This window comes from Mytilus edulis, chromosome 2 (genome assembly GCF_963676685.1).
Source record: "Mytilus edulis chromosome 2, xbMytEdul2.2, whole genome shotgun sequence".
NCBI lineage: Eukaryota > Metazoa > Mollusca > Bivalvia > Mytilida > Mytilidae > Mytilus > Mytilus edulis.
In genome coordinates this window covers 3,861,878-3,887,169 of record NC_092345.1, presented here as the reverse complement: position 1 = coordinate 3,887,169, position 25,292 = coordinate 3,861,878, and the positions used below count along the sequence as shown (strand labels likewise).

The 25,292-nt window shown below is 31.0% G+C and overlaps 1 protein-coding gene across 2 annotated transcripts in view; it reads left to right on the top strand.

Moving 5' to 3' along the window:
* LOC139511261 (synaptotagmin-1-like) overlaps positions 1-25,292 on the top strand; it is a 61,985-nt gene that overhangs the window by 22,474 nt on the left and 14,219 nt on the right. For both annotated transcript variants that reach the window (XM_071297869.1, XM_071297870.1), the window contains exon 3: positions 23,999-24,174. In XM_071297869.1, the coding sequence (XP_071153970.1) occupies positions 23,999-24,174 (176 nt within the window). The remainder of the gene's footprint in view (positions 1-23,998; positions 24,175-25,292) is intronic.

The following is a 25,292-nucleotide window of genomic DNA, read 5'->3' as shown; positions in this document are numbered from 1 at the left end:
GCTGTACCCCTATTTTTGACATTTTTACCTATCATGTTTTTTTTTGTTGTTCCAAAAATCGTTGTTAATATAATTGAAATCTATGCAACAGTCAAACAAGTGTGAGGTTTAGCATCAGCTCAGTAATCAATACTTTGGTACTGACATTATTTAACAAACTTTACTAAAATTGTCCGTTTATATTTATATTTATTTTAGGTATTTTTGACATATAGCTCTTCAACGGTTTAGGTTCTTATACATCTTCGGATTTCAAATGTTTGGCTTTGAACGTTCCTGATGAAGGTAAATCCAGAAAAGCGCACCGGACGAAAGAGATTATTAAACGTGTTGTTTTCAATTATTTACATCAATGGCTCGATACCTCTGCTGTTGGACAATCAGTCCCCGAGGTTATCATCAGCTCAGTAATCAGTACTTTGGTACTAACATAATTTAACAAACTTTACTAGAATTGTCCGATTATAAATTTTGAAATTATTTAAAACTGAGGTTTCAACTCCCTCATGCAAAGTTAGCTTTAGATGAATTTGGCTATTTATTTTAGGTATTTTTGACATAGTTCTTCAACCCTTTCGATTCTTTCACATCTTCGGATTTCAAATGTTTGGCTTTGAGAGTTTCGGACGCGAGAAATTATTAAACGTGTTGTTTTCATTTTTTAGCATAAGTAAATACATGTACAAGAACAGGAAAATGACAGTTGTTTTTGTATTGTCTTTCATTTTTGCTGGTGTGCTTTGTGCGTGTGACTTTTTGTGATTCTTTGGTACATATGACGTGGCTTAGTACTTTTAAACATCCCGCCATTATGTTATTGTTCTATTATAATGCCATTATGTTATTGTTCTATTGTAATTTAAAAAATGCGTTGAATGACAAAATCATTTATATCTTTTCAAGTGTGACGTCAAACACGCAATAAGTAAGCAATGCATGTGGTTTTTAAATTTGATATATACTTATTGTGCTTCTTTGTTTTTTGGTCGTTTTTTTTTGTTCTGATTGAGATTGTGTCACGGTGATGACTGCTATACCCCTATTTTGACAATTTTACCTATTATGTCAGTTTTGTTCACGCATCGTAAATATAATGAAATTTGATGCGACTGTCGTACAAGTGAGAGGTTTAGCGTTATTAAACCAGGTTCAATCCACCTGTGAAATGCCTGTATCAAGACAGGAATATGACAGTTGTCCATTTGTTTGATGTGTTTTATCATTTGATTTTACCATTTAATTACGGACTTTCCGATTTGAATTTTTTCCTCTGAGTTAAGTATATTTTTGTTATTTCAACTTTTTGATACTCATGACAACTAAAACTAAAACAACACTAAACTATTAATTAAGGAGTTCAATATAAAATTAGTACTTTGAATTCGTTTTTTAGTTGTTCTTATGCGTAGGCAACTCATAAAACATATTCACCACTAGTTTTACTGGTGCGTTCAAGCAAACTTAAAACTTTTTTATCCTCATTTTAAATTCATTGCTCCATGTGATTAATATGTCAAAACCCATCAATATAATCCTAATATATTTATTTTTATGACTTCGTTAGATTGAATTGTAATCCTTCATTTCTGTTTGTCTTGTATTGATAGCGGTTTGTAATGTCCTATTAATCTACGACACCCCAGGGTGTAAATGTCATATACCATTTAATGAATATCAGTTTTCTATTTATACGGCTTAAACTAACAATGCAATTTGTAAATTAATATAAACAATATAAATACATTTCAATATCAAAATTATATTTACATTAATAAATAACCTTGCACCGTTAGCGTTTTATTGGAATAAAAAAAATCCCATTAATCGATGTATATTACAGCGTGACATTCTTGTATGCTAATATGTGAATCAACATGCGGAATGGGACTCTAAGATAACAGCAGAATCAAACAAACATCAATAAGAAAGATATATTTCTAAGCCGACATTTTTTAAGCAGAATTTCTCATCATGACATGTCTGACTTAATCTTTATTGCAAAGGGTGGGATGCAATGACAATGTAGACCAATCCGATCTTGTTTTAACATTTGAAGTTCATTCAGTTTTTAGTTATTTTTTTGGGTTGGTATTTACAAATTACCGATCATGGGTAATATTTTATTCTTATTTACGTAAATTTGGAAGCGACTGTGTAGCAGCTTAGATTATAACACTCTGTAACAATTAATAGAATGAGTAAATGACACTGCAGTGAAAAAAAGGAACCCAATTCATATCCAAACTGACAGGACTACAATTCAGCTATCCAAGTGTATTTATAAAATACTATAGATGATGACTGCATAGATTTACGAGTTTTGAACAGCGGTATACTACTGTTGCCTTTATTATGCTCATTTGGGGCTTAATTTTTCTACCCTTTCTAAGTTCTTCTATATTTATGTAGGTTATATGCAGACAAAGTTTGTATCCCTTTTTAGATCTATGCATCCCGAATGTTCATATTCATATTAACCATTTCAAATTTACTGCCTCGATAATTCACGTCTGTGCTACCTAGCCGTTTAACCAAGCAACACTTGTATACCGAAATGAACAAAATGTACGAGATTTCAGAAAATGTTTAGATGATTTTGGGAACAAGCCCTTCATTTCATACCGAATATCGTGTCTTTCCTGCAATGAACTATCCCTATGGTCTTATGATCTTGGACATACGAAGTGTCCTCTAATCTGTTATCATATGTGTCGTAACCTAATACTGGTTTTAAAAATCGACTGAGTGCCTATTCGCACGGCGGCAGATGCATGAGCCCCAAGATTTTTGTTTACTATGGAGACTCAACTCGTCTTGCTCTTTTTGGAATTCAAACAGTGCATGTTATCGCTGTTTCCCTTGATTTGTATCATCTTAATATTTGTATGAAGATTTGAACTTGATAAACTACTATTGCCTAATTTAAAAGTTTGGGTTGATTCTTTAAGTATTCATTTCCGCTTGCACTGTTCACATTTATAATTAATATAAATGGTAGCAAGTATTCAAGTACAAGTTCATGTGATAATCAATAAAAAATGATTGTTTCAAATTGTTATGGATCTCATGTTTCAACAATCATGTCTATATGCAAGGTACATTATTGTAAATCGAACATATACTGTCGAATAAAAACATTAAACACAGACCAATTTTAGCAATGCAACTCTTAGAAATAAGAATATAATAAATTATTTAGAAGATATCATATGGAAAATGGATAAAACGAAAATAAGATGAATACATGTAAAACTAAAATAGAAAAATGAATGATTATTGATAAATAACTATTACAAACACATGTAAAAGGATTTTTACAAATGGTATCATTTAAAATAGAGACAGTTGTTGGAAATGTAGTTCACATGACCAATATTACACTGTTAATGATCACGTTTCAACGATTAGAGTTTTTCATCAAACTGATATCATCATTTTCACTTTGATTACATATATATGGCAATAAAATATAAGTGCAATAATTTGTCATCAGAAATAATTTTTGTTAAAACTTGTATTATTAAACCTCATTTTATTTAGATTAAAGTACCAATGGTGTATCTGGCCTAGTGGGGTTTGCTCTTTGACTATATTTGCCTTCATTGGTACCTTCTTTAAACTACTGGTTTAAAAACGTAGAAAAGAAATACTGTTGTTTATTCTCCTCCATCAAAAATCCCATACGTGAAATACTTAATTTTCCATTATTTTGACATTTAAGCGTCAAATATTAATAATAGATATAGAGGCATTAAATATGAATAAAAGGCATTAAATATGAATTAAAGGCATTACATATGAATAAAAAGCATTATATATGAGGGAACCACATAAGATGTGAATACAAAAACATGTCATATGAATAAAAGGCATTTCATATCAATGAAAAGTGTTAAAATATTGATGTGATAAACTTGAAATGAAATAGTATCTTTGCAAAAGAATAGACATCTAATGTATGTTTGGCATAATTAAATGGGAGTGCTTAAAATCCATCCTTTTCCTTCATCGGTACAAACAAAAATTGCATCACATTGATGTTCTGAAAGGGAGAAACTGCATCAACATTTAACAGACTTTTCAATTTGGACAATTACATTAAAACGAGGATTGAAGTCGTTATATCGTACTCAACTGCATTTTTATGATACTTTCATAAGAAAAATGAATTACTGATTTTAGAACAATAAAAGCAAAGCTACAGAAATGTCTTATAATATATACAAAAAAGAACAAAAATGCAAATGTTTCTTTTATCGGTATTTTTAGATCATTTGGTAATTTCGTCGCCTCTCTTTTGAATGTGATAAGAGAAATTGTTATAATTTATTTCGGAATCACCAAAACGGAACATATATATGAATGATAGGATGTATGGATTAACACCAACTAAACAACAACTAATCAGGACCGAAAACAATCAGAGACATCAAGAAGATTTACTTTGTTAGAATAAAATTGCATGTATGATGTCAAGCTCTAAATCGTTTTGAGACACAAAATATTTGACAAAAAACTTTTTCTAAGCATACAATAAAGCAAAAGGACAAAACATTGAGATATAAACAAAGACACGAAGATGATACAAAGTTCTTGTCAATGGACATTCGTATGGTCATGCTGTTAGGACAAACTAGGTTGTAACACTAAACCTTTCCTTTTTCAATCAGAACGTACAATAAATATTAGTTTGGTGACAGTTTCAATAATCCGGCATACCAGCCATCAAGTCTAAAACTGAACTAGTAAAGAAGAATACCTTCCTTATAAGTGATTGCAGCTGTAGGATGCAAGATCAAAGTATTATCCCTACTGATCTTAATATCATGTTTTACTAAAAGAAACGATATAGGAATATTCACTTTTTACAAAATTTTCGTTAAAATAAAATGCCTTTGGTCTTCAATATAACTGTTACAAATTAAAACAGAGGGGCGGAAGATACAAGAGGGGCGGGTCAAACTCATAGATAGAAAAAAAACTGACAACGCCATGAACACAACATGTCTACTTGTTCGAGTATGTTGGTTGATTCGGTTGAACTCACTGAAGACAATGTTACTTCATGTCTAAATAAGAACAATACTAGTGACTTAATCGATATGAGTTAGCTCAAACTACCTCTAATACCCATGTTGTTGCTGGATCTGCTGGTATGGTCTAAACTTATTTAATACAATTTTTTCCAATGATCATTTTTCAAATTTTGTTGTCTATACATTTTAACCTAGATCAAATACAAATTGCAATATAAAAAACAGACATATTTTATCAATTTTCTATACTGTGATAAATCGCTTTTCAATTCCTTTAATAAAAGAATTAATATTTCCTTTATAGAATCACACCGTCTGTAATGTTGTCATTATACATATGTCTTTGCATCACATAGAAGCTGTTTCTCGTATTATGTTTTAGGAATCATAAAATTTGATCAGACAGAAAAACCGCTAACCCGATAATTATGTTTTTGTTGTTAAATTTTGCATAGGACAAATATCAATATTTTGCTTTATTGAATTATGAACCTTTTACTAACATTCCAAGTAATACTAAGAAATTCTGTCTGGGAGAGGTTGCTAAGTTTGTAGAAGAGTTTTCATTATGAACAATTTAGGTATTTTATATTGGATTTCTTCTTAAACGAGGTCGTTGATCTACATACTTGGAGACTTATTTTATTCTAATTAAACATTTCTTTCTGAGAAATAAAAAAATAACGAGTTTTACAATGGATAAATATTCGAATAAATGTTTTAAATAGTTTTGTTATGTACGATGCATTTGCTTCCTTCTTCGTGCAAGTGTACAAAAATTGTTTATATCATATAAGTCTGGTTTGAGTTTAGCATTATAAATTTGTTGTTTATGAGTCGATTTGTTTAATTAAGTTTTGCAAATAACTCAAATTCAAACTCAAATAAATCTTGTTTGAAAACATAGCAAATCATCATCTCATGAATGATTGTAAGAACAAATGTATCGACAATATACTTGAAGATAATATCAATGTTGATTCAGTTATTTACTAGACGATTTGCACATTTTTAGTCATTTAAGAGCACTGTCAAATTCAAAATAGGCATAAGATCCTCTTTTTTCATCTTTCAAAACAGGTTTAACTGAGGTATATTTTAACGAATGAGACTTTATGAGCGTCACTGATGAGTCTTATGTTGACGAAACGGGCGTCTGGCGTACTAAATTATAATCCTGGTACCTTTGATAACTATTTATTCTCCATGTTGGCCTTTTCTGATGTGTCAGTTTAGTATAGATATGAAAAATCTGTACTTATGTTATAAAAGATGTGTGATTCAAGGCTATATTTTATACCATGTTGTGCAAAACGAATTACCTAACAAATTAGCATAATTCTTTGCTGGTTCGTTACACGACAGGTTAGACAGACCTAATCAGATATTTTTCCGTCGACCTCATAAATAATCGTATCAAATCTTATTGGATAAATGCAATATTTCTTGTTCTTTATCAAAGAAATAATTCTATTGAAGACATCCACACACAGTAGCTATGGATTAGCATACACATTTATTGGACCACTGAAGTGCTATTGGGTTATTAACAACCTTGATATATTACATCTAAACATATTTGTTGCAGTTTATGATTAACAATACATGTGTAAGTTGTCAATTGTAAAATAATTGGTTCGGAACGAAAATGTCTTAATAATACCTTCATTTATATATATCGAACACATAGACAATAAAAATCAATGCACACCGTGTTTGCAAGTTTCGACCTTTTCCTTAAGTTGCTGTTTATTGACGTTTGACTTACATTTTAATCTACCTGTTTTATACTTTATCAGGTTGCATCTAACTCAGGCAAAGGCTTTAATTTACTCTTTTTAAGCTCGTTCAGTAACATTGCTAGCCATGTACTTATCAAAATTTTGCTTTTAAAACAATAGGCTCCTAGTGTGATTTTTTCATCGAAAGAGTCTCTAATGCAGAAAAAAAGGAAGATGTCAATATATCTTATCATGTTATTGCATGACACGTTTTTTTTATAAAGTATTAATACTTCTATTAGATTTTTTTAACAGTGTTTTCATATCTATATTTATTAGGTTTCTAGTACTTTAACAACGACTTAAGCTATATTGAATCACATAAACTGCGGATTAATATCATAAATGTTTCTGATAAATGTGGTTTTATAAGTTGAAAGAGAACAATTGACAAGAGATTAGTTGATGTCATGCCAATTCTTAATTATAGTCAAACATATCACTATGCTTAATCAATTTTCGACAAAAACAAGAAAATTGACATTAAATTTTAAATTAAAGATAATGTTATATGCATGCTAAAAAACTGATATAGGTTTTAAACATATTTTCAAATGATTTACTCAAATTCTCTTCAAGAGATTGTTTTAGCATGTTTATGGCGTAAAATAAAGTAATCATGTCATAAAAGTATTAGACAAATCCTTGCTAATGAAATCATGAATTTATGTATGTCTACATATCATTTATTTCATTGAACACCTTAAGCAATTTCTTCACAGTAGTATTTGAAAATCAAGAATGATTCTACAGAAAAATTGTTGAAATTGTCCAATACATCAACTTATTAAATGTTTGAAAATTTGAATGATTGTGAAACTTGGATAATAGTTATCAAAGGTACCATGATTATAATTTAAGGAGGCTCGCGGGTATAAAAAATTCAGCAAAAAATTAAACATTTGTTTTTTCATTACAAATTTTATTTATTACACTATTAGTCATTACTTTATAATATGGTACAAAAATCACCCAGACAAATCGATTTGTTTTGGCCACAGATGACTTTAAAAATGTTTATATCATTGAAAAAGCTCCAAATTATCTCCCTTTGGTGCAAAAAAGTCATTTTTTTACGTTTAAATTGAAATATCTTTTTTAACTCATCGGTGACCTATATTTTTTTATTATTGTTTTCAAACAAGCTCCACATAAACTAAATAATTGTAAAATTTAAGCGATTTCTGTAATTTAGCTCTTTTTTTATTTTGATATTACCAATATTTTACCTGTTAGTTCAACAGAAATTATCATAGAAAAAAATAGCAAAATCCTATATTAGAAAAAAAAAGTTGATTTAGACCCGCAAGCCCCTTAATACGCCAGACGCGCGTTTCGTCTACATCAGACTCATCAGTGACGCTCAGATCAAAATAGTTATAAAGCAAAACAAGTACAAAATTGAAGAGCATTGAGGACCCAAAATTCCATATGTTGTGCCAAATAAGACTAAGTTAATCTATTTCTTGGATAAGAAAATCCTTAGTTTTTCGAAAAATTCAAAGTTTTGTAACAGAAAATTTATAAAGATGACCATATAATTGATTTTCATGTCAACACCAAAATGCTAACTACTGGGCTGGTGAAACCCTCGGGGACGAAACGTCCACCAGCAGTGGCTTCGACCTAAACATCTGAATTTTTCCGCTTCAGATTAACAGCAAGGACACAGTCTATTCTTCTATGGTTGTCCTTTTAAATCCTCAAGTAACTATAACTTAACTGCCATATTTGAAACATCAACACTGTCAATATCACAAATTTAATGAAAAATCCTAGCTTGTTCTTTATTTGTTTCCTTTATCTCAATTTAAATCTTTTGAAATGTTGTTTTTTTTAAATTAAACGAAATTTTTCATTTTTTTTTTTTTATATAAGTCATAATCAAACGAGTTTTATTAAATACATTTTTTTTTCTCTGACTTGGTTGAATCCAAATTTTTTTTTCTTTTGCAAAAACATTTGTATTTGAGTCTTGAGTAATGATAAGAAATGCACGATCCTTGTACAATTTTTATTACCCAAGACGATACACTTGATAGGATATTCATTAATATTTAAAAAAATGTATCAAAAATACAGATCTCCAAGGCAAATTCAGAAAGGGGACGCCATTAAAAGATACCCAAATAAAACTCTTTCAAACAACCGAACAAATGAAGAACGACTTCTATATTCATAGCTTGGTTAATGCATTTTCCAATGAAAATGGTGGTTTTCAACCTTATTTTATTGCTAGCTTAGCTTCTCACTTGTTTGAAGTTATTTATAGTTCCTTCATATTGATAAACTTAGGTGTAAGAAACTCAAAAAGAAAGTAGGTAATGGAGGAAAAGTTGGGATCCAGTAGCCAAAACTGTGTTAACAAAAATCCCAGACATATAACACAACTGACTGTGAACTTCAAAGAAACATACAAATTAATCTTACAAAGACGTTAACAAAAAGTTGTTATATATAGAAAGTAATAAAGTTATCATTGATGTAAGGATTTAACGTATGTACGCCAGATGGCCGTTTATCTACAAAAATAATCATCAGTTACATGTAACTTCGGATGCGTGAAAAATTATGAAGTGAATTTACATTTTTCATCACTGGGTCGATACTGCTGCTGATGAACAATCAGTCCCCGGGGTATCATCAGCTCAGTGGTCGGTACTTAAATACTGACACGATTGATAACAAACCTTTCTTACATTATCCGCTTGATAATATAAGAATTATTAAAAAAAAACTAACGTTTCAACTATGGCATGCTAAGTTGACCTTAGACTGATTATGCTTTATTTGCATGTCCTTTTTGTCAAATAGCTCCTCACTGGTTCTAGTACGTTCTGAGCTTTACAATACACGTTCCTGATGAAGATGATCGAGAAAACGTGCAACAGGTGAACAAAATTTATATGTGTTGTTTTTGTACTTTTTTGACTTATACGGCACACTATTAATTCTATATTGATAAGGCATCTAAGAGACTATGGTTCTCAAGTAAATTGATGATACTGATCATCAAGCATAATACAAAGTAACATGTAAAATATTGGTTAATCAATCGTGTGAATGTTGAGTTAACTAGATACATTTTGTTCGTAAAACAGATATTGAGCCCTTTGACTAAGAAGATCACCCCTTATTCATTTTTTACATACTTTCAATAGTTAAGATCTTTATACACAATACATAGAACGGAAGACTGCGGTATAATGTTAGAATTTTGCATTCTGAAACTGATCAGGACAATTATTCGGGTGAAATCAAGGTAAAGCCAATATGATGAACGATTTTTTGTTGTTCTTGGTAAACGCGTTTATAAGTTAAGTGTCCTTTCTTTTTAATTATTATCAGATATGGGATACCAGTGAAGTTTCTGTTTAATACGGTTTGTTGGTTAAATTGTCCTTCCTTTTCAGTTATTATCAGATATAAGAAACCAGAAAAATTACTGTTAAATACGGTTTGGTGGTTGCTTCTCGCGATAATTTATCGGTTTAACTTTTTAATCTCTCAACGATGACACTTTTTTTTATATTTTTTTTTTCATAAAAGCGTCGTGATGAATAGAATCTGCATGAACGCTTGCCAGTTTGGAATAATTATATAATAATAGCTTTGACATTCAGAAGCTGACAGCATGAATGAAAATGCCATATTAAAAAATCCATTACCAGAACTAGTTCGTGTGGGAGTAAGAAGAAGCGTGTGGCGACAATATTTGAAGATTAGTGAGGCGCTGTATGATTATTTGTTGTCTAAGGATTTGTGAAGAGCAGTATAAGTATTAGGTTATTGTATTCTAAAGCCTCCAAATCTTTTCTCAATTGTTTGGGAATAATTCTCCAGTAGATTTTTCTCCGCAATAAATATTGTAAACGTGCACTAAATATAGGTTTTATAGAAAATAAATCTCAACTGCTAATGCTGTAGTTGTTATATACTAGATCAGCCTTGGAATAATTCAGCAAATTAAAAACCCATTTAGTAATGATGGTTAGTATCAGGAGAAATAAAAAGGTTTTATATAGCATTAGTGAAAGTTAACATGATTGTTTTGTCTTAAATGTTAAATTGCTGCTCTTATTGGTCATAGGTATACTTTCATGCGTGATGGATGAGTTTTTGTATTAGATTATAGTAGACAAATGTTTCCATAATACCAATTGAAAGTTACGTAAACGTTGATTGAAATACAATATAAATTTGTTAGTATATCTTAACAATAGGTGTTGTAACTAAAAAGTTAAATCACAAAAATACTGAACTCCAAGTAAAATTCAAAACGAAAAGTCCCTAATCAAATGGAAAAAATAAACGCTCAAACACATCAAACGAATGGATAACAACTTTTATATTCCTGACTTGGTACAGGCATTTTCTGACGTAGAAAATGGTGGATTAAATGGCCATTAGGATCACGTGTGATAACGATCCTCTCGTGTCCGTCGTATAATGTCTGTTCATCGTTCGTCGTATGTCTGTTTGTCGTTCGTCGTACAACGTCTGTCTATCGTTCGTTGAATGTCTTCCGTCCGACCTCTGTTATATTTTTTACTTCAAAAACTTAACATAATGGAACACTGAAATCTTGTGAACTGTGTAATTAAGTGTAATTATTTGAAAACTATTTCTTGTGCCTTCCGATCAAACAGATTTACAGTTGTTACTAAAAGTAAACTAGTAATAAAGTCATATAAAAAAGAAATCAGATCAGGTTCGTGTAAAGGGATAACTTTTCCACAGATAACATAGCATAACAGAGAGGAGACGGAAGATAACAAAGGGATATTCTAACTAAAACAACAACAGCATTAAAACTAAAAACAATAATATGAGTGTGTATATGATGAAAATATATATCTTAAGGCCGTTAGTTTTCACGTTTGAATTGTTTTACATTGTCTTATCGGGGCCTATTATAGCTGACTGTGCGGTATGGGCTTTGCTCATTGTTGAAGGCCGTACGGTGACCTATAGTTGTTAATGTCTGTGTTATTTTGGTCTTTTGTGGATAGTTGTCTCATTGGCAATCATACCACATCTTCTTTTTTTATATCTTATACTAGTATTATAAGTAGTTGTGATTTTCCGAATGAAGAAATGTGTCTTCTTTATTTGTGAATTTTGAACAGTGGTATTTTACTGTTGCCTTCTTTTTTTATATATAACACTAAAATCATTTTGACACAAACAAATGATATGAAAAACGCTTAAATTTAATTGGCTTTTTCTACAGTTTTTTTTGTAGATAAGGCTATTCGTAATGTCAATGGGGACTTTTAAAAGGTCACATCTGCTCCCCCTTTTTGACAACGTAGACTTCTGATTTTACCATAATGATTATGAAACTTGTCATTGAACAATGTTACTATCATGAATCTAACTGGAAAGCTTCTTGATATTTCATCAATAAAACAATGGTCGTATAATGTAACTTAAGTCCCCATCGAGTCAGTACTACCATTTCCATTTAATTAACTGGGATTAAGCTTATTCTACCCACGAGACAATAAAGTAGTTCAGACATATATGTTCGTCTTTAATTGTTTATTATGCATTTTGCGGAACGTATTTCCTATAAAACTTTGCATGACCTTTTCAAACTCACTAAGTATATAATGTATATTTGAGTGTTGGTGTACAATGACGATACTAGATACTGTAATTCCTTTATCAGTAAAAACGGAAAAATGAAGACTTTTTTTATATAGTCTTGCTCTGGATAGTGTCTTTTGATCATTAAACACTTCTGTAAAATTGAGAATGGAAATGGGGAATGTGTCTAAGAGACAACAACCCGACCATAGAGAAGACAACAGCAGAAGGTCGCCAACAGGTCTTCAATGTACAATGAAGGTAAAGTTCCATGGAAATTTGACAATTTTATTAATAAATATATAGTTTCAATTCTAGAATTTGTCTTAGTGTGACCTAATTCAAACAAGTAGGTTGAAAAACATCTTAATCGGCATAAGTCTTATAGAAGGAAATAATGGTCTATCTCCATTACTCCTATTCCACCAAACCCTGATTCATACTTGATAATTGAGTACTGGTGGTCGGACATATATTAATTTCATTCTAGCGGTATACACACTCAACTATATCATCGCGGCCAGTTTGTATTTGTGGAGGGAACCGAAAACCAACAAAGAGAACCATTGAACTACTGTATGACAATTGTGTAATTGATTTTCATAATGAGTAGATAAAGTTTGATACTGAATACTGATGGCAGATTTTATCAAAGTGGTCTAAGTAGTTCTTCTGTAGTATATCTGGCCTTTCAACACTGAGGGTGTGAGTTCCAAATCTGCGCATGGCAGGTGCATTCGACTCCGATCTTTATTGAGCAGGTTTGCCAGTTTTCCTTTCAAAGATATTTGGTTGTATTCGGGTTTTCTGACTTACTCTTTTGATTTTGATGAATTAACATTTTTAATATAATATAATAATTTAATTTTGGATGTTTCACGTCTTCTGATTGGCTGATGTTGTTTTGTTTATCAGATCATAGACATAATTTTGTCATGTGACCGTGACGTCATCATATTTTTTCATAGTTTACTGCAGTTTAAAATGGAATTTGGAATTAAATTATAAGAAATAACTGTAATATTTTTTCTCTCTATTCGTAATCACATCATAAATGTGGTGGACACTTTAAAATAACTCGCTACGCAGGATATTCATTGTGCACCACATATTAAATCATCAATTATCAACATATTCGATTTTTGTTATACATTTTACCTTGACTAAAAAAAGAACAAATAGCATCAGATATTGTTGAACAGTATATCTTTTTTTTTTTTTATCTAAACTGTTAACAGTAAATTATAAATGACCTTTTAATGAAATCAGACATTCCCTTCGCGAAATTATTTGTAACTCTTTAAAGGAGAGTTCAAGTAATAGATTAATCCTATCTTTTGTACAAGTGAATCAATTTTGTTTTCGAAGAGAACATGATTGAATCGTGTAAGGTGCTAATGCATAAGGAATCTCCTTAATATAGTATGACTTGAAGCTGTCCCCATCAAATTAGAATTAGATACTTGACCTTTGACCTTTGTAATATAAAGCTGTTGTAAACGGATTGTTAATCGTTTATAGTCACGTCAGTTTTGTAAATAATTCAGGAAAACTGTCTATTTTAATTCACACTTGAATGTATAGGGTTAATTTTCCAATTACTAGCTCGCTGTAAAGTTTTTATAAATGCAGAAAAAAAATCCTCGTTGTCGCCAAAGATGCGCTATATGGAAACTGTTTCTAGAAGTCAGCACTTCGGTGTTGACATGAATATCGATTATATGGTCATTTTTATAATTAAATGTCTTCAAAAGTATGAATTATTCGAAATACAAGGGATTTTCTTATCCCAGGCATAGATTACCTAAACCGTGTTTAGAACATTTTTTTTGGAATGTTTGGTCCTCATTGCACTTGCTTGGCTTTTAAGTAGTTTGATTTGAGCGTCACTGCTGAGTCAAATGTAGGCGAAACGCGCGTCTGGTGTATCAAAAGGTAAAATCACAAAAATACTGAACTTAGAAGAAAACCAATTCGGAAAGTCCATAATCACATGGCAAAATCAAATAACAAAACGCGTCAAATTATAAGCTTGGTACCTTTGATAACTATTTAGATCTCTTTCTTAGAATTTAAAATTAAGGATGCAAAAAATTCGAGATGTTCTGTTTCATATTCCTTCCTGATTTTGTGCTGCAGTACTTCTTGTTCTTATTGTCGTGTTCTCACCTGAAAATTCTGTAGAAATATGTGAAAGATGCTTTCAGTATAATACTGACTGACAAAAGTTAGCTTATTTTTCAGTAAAATCAAGAATTTTAAAAAAGAGTTTGTTTTTCTGCATATGCTATTTCTTGATCTTAAAGTTAGCTTTATCAAATTTCATCGCAATCTATGAAGATTAATTCATTCATCGTGTATTTTTTTTTTAATTCACAGACAGTCAATAAATGTGTAATGCAAAAATCTAAGTCAATCTATATCCTTTAATAATAGTTATCAAATGTACCAGGATTATAATTTTTACGCCAGACGCGCGTTTCGTCTACATAAGACTCATCAGTGACGCTCATATCAAAATATTTATTAAGCCAAACAAGTAAAAAGTTGAAGAGCATTGAGGATCCAAAATTCCAAAAAGTTGTGCCAAATACGGCTAAGGTAATCTATGCCTGGGATAATAAAATCCTTAGTTTTTTTAAAAATTTATTTAATAAAATAAAGCGAAAAAATGATTGCATACTTTTGTTGAGGATACTGTCATACTGATCATGATAAACAGTAGTACAATTTAGGTTAAGTTCCATAGATTTTTGACAAAGTATTAATGAACGTATTAAAACGTAAATCTAATTAAAAAAAATAATTTCATTTTACAGTTAAATAAGGATTAATGAACCTAAATCTATACACCAAAACTGACCGTTGAAAAATAAACCACGAAATTTAAGTGAATGACATATGCTTCCCACCAGACGCACATAAACGCCTTACCATCAATCAACACTTCAAATACTTAGTATTACTTTTCTTTTGCTTATCTCAGTATCTCAGAAGAAGAAAATTAAACGTTGATCACGGATTAAGGAAAAAGTAAAACAACTGTTATATTCCTGACTTGGTACAGACATTTCGTTATGTATGAAATGATAATAATATCAGGTGAACCCTGCATAACAGACATATATATAAGAAGATGTGGTATGAGTGTCCATGAAACAACTCTTCATCCAAGCCACCAGTTGCAAAAGTAAACCATCATAGGAAAAACCAACGGTCTAATCTAAAAAAAAAAAAAAACGAGAAATGAGAAACACTCATGAACCACATCAATAAACGACAACCACTGAACATCAGATTCCTGACTAAGGACAAATGCAGCTGGTTTTAATAGATACCAACCCTTACCTGAAACAATAGTGTAACATGACAACATATATAGACACGCTATAAAATACCATTTGAAATAGCTTAACTCCATTGTCATCATGTCATTGTTTGTTTGTTCTGCTTTGTTATAGATGTGTACATTAAAATCTTGTTTTATGGACATCGTGAATGTATTTTAGAACTATTCTTATTTAAACTACGTAAACTATAACTTAATCTACTTTATTATTAATACTAATGTTTTTGACTTATATATCATTAATATTGTTTGAGGGTCAATAGATCAAAAGAAGTCTTATTACCAATAGTGTATATGTCATTTTGTTTAATTTGTCGTTGTCTTTGAACGAAATGAGCTTGCAATTAGATCTTCATAACAAAAGAAGTCTGATTAAAACTTCTGTCAGCCAGGGAACATGATATTAATAAAGTAGTCTCTTTTGTGTTTAATCTCATCAGATTCTTGTAATGAAGATATTGTTGTCTTTTTTATTTGTTGCAAATGTATCCACGTAAGTCAGATGCTACAAGTAATTTCTTATTAAGGCAACTCTCTGTTTTCAATAATTGTGCAAATATTTTAGTAAATGTTGACTTAATGTGTTATTTGTATTGTAAAAGGAAACAGGTTTTTAAATAAATAAATAAATACATATTACTGTCAAGACTCTTTCAAGGTGATTGATATATTTGATAAAAACAGTAAATTTTCTTTGTTGAAAAAATGTTAGTTTTAGTGATATAATGCTATTTACACTTTACAAAGGAGAGGCAGATTTGTGAGGGACCGGTACTTCACCTAAGGAGCTAAATATATGATAATTGCAAATACGTTTTACATGTCCCTTTACAAACGTTAACTAGTTTACCCTCTTTCTAAATCCTAGATCTGCATCGGCAAAGCGTTGAAAATTACGAATGTATAAATATATATAACAACACATACGTTATATTATTATAAGTGGTTTATATTTCAACAAAGATCATCATAAATGAAATTAAAATCTGAAATGAATATTGATAGGTATTGCCAGATTTTAATTCAAAACTCGTGTTGAGGTTGTTTCTTATTTATTGGGTTCAACCACTCAATCAACTTCATCTGACCAAACTGTCATAAAACCACTGAAAATCCAATCTTAACATAACCGCCCAACATACACACAATCAGAAAGTTTACATTCTCTTCTATGGCAGACTTTTCAAAAAAGACAATGCTCATTTTATATGGCCTTCCGTCTGGCGTTTTTTTTTTTTATCCTGGTATCTATGATGTGTTTATATCCAACAAATTTTAAATTAAAGAGTATATGTGTAATAATTTGATATTGCTCTACAAGTAACAAATACCCTAATATCCAGAGAATACTTAAACAAAAGGTAAAACGTGAATAAAATGCAGCACAATGACGCGACCGCATGTCAGTAACTTAGGAGTTAAATTAATGACTCATCTGAGTCCGGAAAATGTATCCGGATCAGGTAACACGACTTCCTATGAACTATTGTGAACTATGAAAGTGTCAAATGTTGGCGTACCAGTTTAATACAAAGATAGGTTGATATGCATTTTATCTTTTAAATATGTTTGATGTTGATAAATTTGGTATTTCAAACTTTATAAAACTAAAAATTGGAAGTGAGAACGTAATGAACGAAAAGGGCATGTAAACAAAAAAGTGTTTTGAACAACTGAATTTGAAGTGGAAGAGGAATAGTACTTTAGTATAAACATTCTTTATAAAACTTCAAGAGTTAGGAACTTAGTACTTGTATAAATTGTATAATATTATATAACACAAGGTTAACTTCAATCAAGCAATCTATCCTCATACATCAACAAATGCAAATATTTTGTTTTTAATTCTGGCTTTCTATTTACTGAGAAAAGATTCTATGCTTTTCTTGGTGTGTTCTGTTCTACTTTACGGAAAACTCAAAGAACTAATTTGATGTCATCGCTGCAGAAATAAAAAGGTCTAATTGACATAAGTTGATTTTCTCAATTAAATAATTTTTGAAATTTTGTTAAAAAGAAATCAAATTTATTCAATAGCCCCACAAGATGGAAAACTGGAATTTCAGATAAAACCTAATCAACACTTTTTAATCCTATAACATTTTTACTCGCAACACACACAGATTAAATGCTCAAACACTTTGCTGAAGTTAGCATTTATATGAAATGTCTGGAAATTCGATTGGTTTGGTTTTTGTATTTTGCTTTCAATGTCGTTTATTTGAAGCTTTTTATAGTTCTATATTTAGGACATCTTTGAGTATTTGAGGCATAAGTGATATATACTTGTCGAAAATTTCAATTCTTTTCGTGGGAAACACTATGATAAGTAAAGGTTACTAGTATAACATCTGGGAGATTATGATGTATGATTGTATGAAATTGGAAATTCTGAAGTCGGAGATGACATGACATAATTTTATCAGAATTATAAATCTGGTAGTTTCATATAAGTATAATGTTTCAGTCATGTCTGGGACAGTTTTATATATCTAAGACAGGGGATGTAAATCATAATTCCAGGAGAAGCTTGATATACTTATGTATTATTGATGTCAGTTCGGTACATCATGGTCAAAACGTTTTATTCTTGTTGTCGCATATAGTTTTGATTCTTATATTTCCGAGGTTTGACAACATATAGTTACAGATAGTTTGAGTGGCTTTATAAAAATGAGCGTCACTGATGAGTCTTTTGTAGACGAAACGCGCGTCTGGCGTACTAAATTATAATCCTGGTACCTTTGATAACTATTGTTATTTGAAATTGTGTGTCGGAGAAATTTAATAATTGATTGTGAAAGTTTTAAAATATTGGTGTCCTTGATGGTTTGAGATTTGTATGAGAGAAGATCTTACAAATAATCAGCCATTCATACTCGAAAATTTATATTATTTCAAACATGTTGACTTTCATTTGACAATGCATCTCAGAAAAGATTAAGTCAGATTTAAAAATACAAAGAAAAATGCCATCTGAAATTGCGTCTTTGATATCCTAAAATAGTCTTTCTTCAAATATTTCGCATTATTTGATAAAACTTAAAGGATAACATGTATTTTCTGGAATATAATTGTGTCTGAGGTGCCAATTATATGGACAAGATGACCTTTATAAAACCAAAGACTAGAAAATTGTATTAGCTACTTTTCCAAAAATAAACTATCGAAGTTACGTCTAATGCCAAACATATAATCGAAATAGAATTTCTTGATTTATTCTAAATTAACTATACGATTTTCCAAAGAAGGCAATATTTCCTATATATCATTTTTATATTCATTAATACTGGTTGCGATGACATTCAAGTTGCTCTTTCTAAAGTTAAAGTTTTGTAATGATATATATAAGACGTACCATTAAATATGGCTTTGAAAAGTAAAACATTATGAGTAAAAGTAAAATAACAAAAATACTTAACGCCTAGAAAAATTCAAAACAGAAAGTGCCTAAACAAATGGCATTTTAAAATTTTGAAAAAGCCCAGACACATTAAACGAATGAATAACAATTGTCAAATTCCTGACTTGGAACAAGTTTTAAGTTTTGACTGTTAGCTTATAAGAATATAACATCAGTTGCTTCAAATTTAAACACAATTAAACAAAACAAGGTGATTCTTGTAGGTTTATTTCTAGAACTATCACCAATGATGACTTTTCTAAATAAATATATGCTATAACATTGTGTTTTAATCACATTAATCATATCATATGATGAAGACATAATCTTTCAATCAGTTTAATTGAGGTCTGGAGCTGGCATGTCTGTACTGCTAGTAGTCTGTTGTTATATATGTATTATTTTCATTTTGTTTATTTTCTTTTGTTACATCTTCTGACATCAGACTCGGACTTCTCTTGAACTGAATTTTAATGTGCGTATTGTTATGCGTTTACTTTTCTACATTGGCTAGAGGTATAGGGGGAGGGTTGAGATCGCATAAACATGTTTAACCCCGACGCAATTTGGCGCCTGTCCCAAGTCAGGAGCCTCTGGCCTTTGTTAGTCTTGTATGATTTTTAATTTTAGTTTCTTGTGTTTAACTCGGAGTTTAGTATGACTTCCATTATCACTGAACTAGTATACATATTTTTTAAGAGGCCAGCTGAAGAACGCTTCCGGATACGGGAGTTTTTCGCTACATTGAAGACCCATTGGTGGCCTTCGGCTGTTGTCTGCTCTGTGGTCGGGTTGTTGTCGCTTTGACACATTCTCCACTTCCTTTCCCAACTTTATTAATCACTTGTAATCATTAGTTTGAAATGAATGTTGATTGTTCTGCTCCGTGTGGGCGCTGTGACTAGCAATAAAATGTTTCTTTTTTTTTTTTTTTTTTTTTTTTTGTCATGAGCAGGCGCGTAGCTACGTTTACTTAATTTCTGGTAAAAAAATATTTTAATCTCAATAAATTAAAAAGATCGAGTTTAAAGCACATCAGTTTGTAAATCTTTCTTCAATGAATAGCTGTAATTGCTTATAAAAGTAACGAAATTTACTTTCGACCAAATGGTACCGTATAAGATATTTGTTTATTTTCTGTCAGTCAAAGTCTTAATCTTTTGGGAATTCTTCTTACTTTCCTTTTGTTCAAAGCAATTCCTAATCAGCTGTAATTTGATATGTGGCTTGACTTTTAGCCGAGCCTGTGACATTCATGTCGCGAAAGCAAGAAATAGCGGACCTTTACTTTGTCGGCGGCGTCAACATTTAGGTTCAAAATGTGCATGTTAAAGTGTTTTTTTTATATCAATTTTTTTTCAAACTTTCATGAAATTTTACGACAGTTGAACACAATTTTTATTCTCTAAAAAGTATCGAGAGCTATAACGACGAATTCATATTTTTTATTTTCCCGTATTTTACTGATAAAAGGATTTTGTTTGCAGTTAACAAGTAGATACAGTCTGTGGTTAAAGGTGGTGACACTTCAATTACTATGTCAACCCTTCAACGAATTTTATGAAACTCTGGCAGAAGCTTTTTTTGTGATTAATATCTGAAGCAAAATTTTGAAAGTATATTTTTAAAATTTTTCAACTGACATACAGACTTATGTTTTAGTAGTTAACAGACGGTCTGTGATTAATATTTTTTACACGAGAATTTTGTTAACCTTAATTTCGATCATGATTGTCATGCAAATTGGGCCGAACTTAATATTCCAGATCAAGAAAAAAAACTTTAAAGAAAATCCTGTAATGGACTGATTTATGGATTCAATTTTCGTAGCAAGCAGTAATTCTAGGCGACACGGAACTCTTTACGAATTTTCATAATACACCTTAAAACATCTAAGCAAATTTATCATTTCATATTCATTAACGACATTTGCACAAAAAAGGGGTTTTAGTTAAGTAAATGCTTAACCTCACGGTTCATTTTTAACATATGTGAAAGTAACTGGTTTGGATATTTTCTCTAAAGCCAAAGACCACTAGATTCCAAATCAACACTATGAATATATTAAACATAAACGATTTAGAAAGAAATATTCTCTAAGGTATGTTCAACTTGCTATTGGTTAGTTTTTTTGATGACAGGAATTGGCCTCCACCTCGAACCCACTGCTAGTAGGTGTTATAATCTGGATCCGATTGGGGCTCTCAAACCCCTCGCCGAGGTTGGGGTGTACACTTCAAAATAGCCTAGCTACGCCTCTGATGAGGCTCTTAAACGTCTTCAGAATTATCCCCAATGTTGACTAGTCGTGAGACTTTTGAAGGTCTTTAGAACTATCATCACAGATGACATATCATCATAACGCTCTCGTACTTATTGATTGATAGGTGATGGCTGTACGCCGCACCAGTCCAAAAAGTCTATATCGCGGCAAGAGCTATTTCAAATATAATAACAAGTACATTGTAAGTGTTAGGACCTATCATCAATGGTGACAGGCATGGGTTGTTGAAGGTCTAAAGAACTTTCTCCAATGTTGACTAGTCATTAAGCTCGTGTATATATGTAAAACTATAACCAATATTAACTAGTCATGAGGCTCTAGTAGATCTTTAGAACTATCAGCAAATATTTTTAATGAAAATAAACTTATCATAGAAAAATCTCTTTTTCAAGTCGGGAATATGAAAATAACACTTTAGTATAGAACAGAGACTTACCGAATACCAAGTTCAATTGGATTCTGCTTTTGTCACTTGGTATTATTACTATCTCGTTAGCAATCATACTTTTGATTTCAAATTTATAATTAACTCAGGATTTAAAATAAAATCATTAATGTTAAGTTGTTGAAGTAAAGGACGTCATCTATATAGTGGAGAAGTTGTGACTGTCGAAAAAACGTTTAATACCCTTATCGCATCATATGAAAACAAAACGAAAAGGATAAGATAAAATGGTTCATAAAAAAAATAATCAAAACCGGAAAATTTGACATAAAAACAAAACAAACAAGAATAAAAGCGAAGAAAACATTGTCTAACCAGCTAAAATTGGTTCAGCCACAACATGTGGTTGGGTTATGCCTATTTAACGTGCGCACTTGTTTGTCTAGACACAAGTTTCACATAAAGGTACATTCAGAATCTGTTATATATCCAAATAGACGTGTCATACTCACATAATAACAAACGCTTTTATATTTCTAGTTTAATCAAACTGGGCAAGATGTCATATGTGTAATCTAAGTTTAAGAGGAAGTCTATTTGATAGGGTCCAGATCAACAGTTAATCAAATAGATTTCTGTAATAATCGAATTGTTGGAAGCTGAAGTGACACTTGGTGATTTGCTTCTGTTTTAATTCCTAGCACGATAGATCGATCTCTAACATAACGCCACTGTGTAATTACTATGCCATAACAGCTAGTGTGATACATCCTCTTTCATGGTGTAATGAAATGAAACGCGGATAAAATAAATATCCGAGAACAAGAAACGAAGTTATAAAAATTGGATTACATACAATTATATATTTTTTTAAATTATGCATATGAGTAATTGGAGAATAAAGCTTGATATTAAGGGTATTTGGTAACGTTTGCAACAGTGTGACAATCAAATTAAATCGAATAATCTAAGAATGTAAATCAATGCTGCACAAGCAAGATAATGAAGGATTTTTTATAATATATACAAAAAATATGAAATATGGAAATAAGTACACAGAATATACACAATCGAGCAAGGTCTTGTTCGGATTTCGTGTGAATTAAACAATAGTTCTTCCCTTGTTTGTATGCATGTACATGTGCATGGGTGATTTTTCAGCATTCTACTTATCTAAGCATGTTTTTGACAAAGAAAATGTTCAAGCATATGTTACTGACAATTATATAAGAATACATTTAATAAGACACTATGTTCTTTTTTATCAAATGATATGCGTAAAAACCATGTTGTAAGTAATATAAAAGAGGGACGAAAGATACCAAAGGGACAGTCAAACTCATAAATCTAAAACAAACTGACAACGCCATGGCTAAAAATGAAAAAGACAAAAGAAAAACAGTAGTACTCATGACACAACATAGAAAACTAAAGAATAAACAACACGAACCCCATAAAATATAAATGAATATACTTTTATTTTATTTCTTTTTCCTATCTGAACGTCTGAAACATAACAAGTATAAGAATTAATGAAGCTTAACTGACCAATTTAACCAAATATTTTTTCCTTGGTGTTATTAGTCAATGATAAAAAAATAAAATAAAAGTAATTTAAATAAACAAATATATTGACACATCTTTTCTATAAACATATATGTCATATCCCATACGCCTCTCATGGGACGACAATCGAAAAATTATCGATTTAAATCATATCTAAAATTATTTTCCTCCATATCTGAATGCATGTTTTTCCGAACTGGCATCTACTGCATTTCCATATTTCACAGAAGAGGTACAGAAAACAACGAGGAGCGTTGAACAACTATTAAATGGACGATTAACCTCCCACAAATGATTAAAAGAAAGCAAGATAACATAGACAACTAATCTAATGATTCAGAAACACAAACCCCACCAAGACAGGTGTTGAACTCATGTGCTCTACAACGATAAACAACTTCTAAATGTGAGTTTAGATGTGATAAGATCATTTTTGATATCACCTCTCAACTCTTTCTCTAGATATTGCGTAGCTGAAACTTTGATCAATGTTTGTAAATATTAACTTCTTCTCTCGGTCTTATTTTTGTTTTATCTTAAAGCATGCAAACTTTGAAAATGCAAGTACATATGTTGATATTTTCTCTATTTTTCTGTTTCAGAAGGAAGTTCCGGAAATGTTACTCCTGGATCGGTTTCTGGTTTCCGTGACTCATCTTCGTCCTTCACCTTCGCAAATGACGGGTTACCACCACTGCCATCACAAAGACAACGAAGAGCTTCAATGCAAGATGCTATTGATTTGAAGAAAATTGATGCTAAATTATATGATAGAAAGGTATGGGTTTTGCTTATTCTTGAAGACACACTCTGATCTATAATTGCAAACATCTTTGTCATTTGGTCTCTAGGGGATATTTTCGTTTATTGACGTTCTTTCATATTTCATTATTTTGTGCAGGTATGGATATAAAAAAAATTGTTTCATGACTGTTTTTTTTTGTGTCATATTTAAAATTGCCATAAAAGCGTGAGCCACCATTTTTTTCTTAAAATATCTGTACCAAGTCAGGAAAATGGCAATTTTTCGTTTCTGTTTGTCTTGCATTGTCTTTTGTTTTTTGTTGCACTTCAGTGTTTCTGTTGTTTCGTTGTTTTCCTCTTATAGTTAATGTGTTTCCTTTGGTTTCAGTTTGTGTAACCCGGATTTGTTTTCTCTCTATCAATTTATGACTTTCGAAAAGCGGTTTACTTCTGTTGCCTTTATTTACTTATATTCTGCTTAAGGAGCCACCATTTGATATTCATGGAAGGGGGTTTTATATGACAGAAAATTATCGGGGATAATCCTCGACTTTTGTACACGTGTACCTCCTGTATTTTTTGGGGGTAATATATTCATTTTTATTATCTGAACCAGTCAACATGATACATTTGTGTTTAATATCCTTCTATCCTAGATAAGCAATTTCTTAATTGTTCATTGGGTAATATTTGTTTACAATAATTCAACACGTATTTCATCTTATTGTGCCTTTCCGTTTTCGTCTAACTATGTCTATCGTCTTGTAGACAGTGAGATTTCATTGCTGTTATTAGAACTATAACAATTGCATGATGGGAAGATTCAAATAACATGTAAATATCCTTTCAGTTGATGCATTTTAATCTGTTAAATACGTCCACTATTATTTGTCATCTTCATCATATAAATACCTGGATGATATTTCATGATCGATGATACAATGTTTCCAATCACATGTAAATATTATTTCAGTTGACATTGTTTTTTATATGAATAAGCCATCTGATAATCGTCATGTAGACTTGTGTTTCATAACAAATCAGATTTAGATATCGTTTGATAACAATCTGGGGTGTCTGATTTCAAAATAATGATACACGATATCAAACTCTCACTCGTTTTGTTCACGCATCGTTATAAATATAATGGAA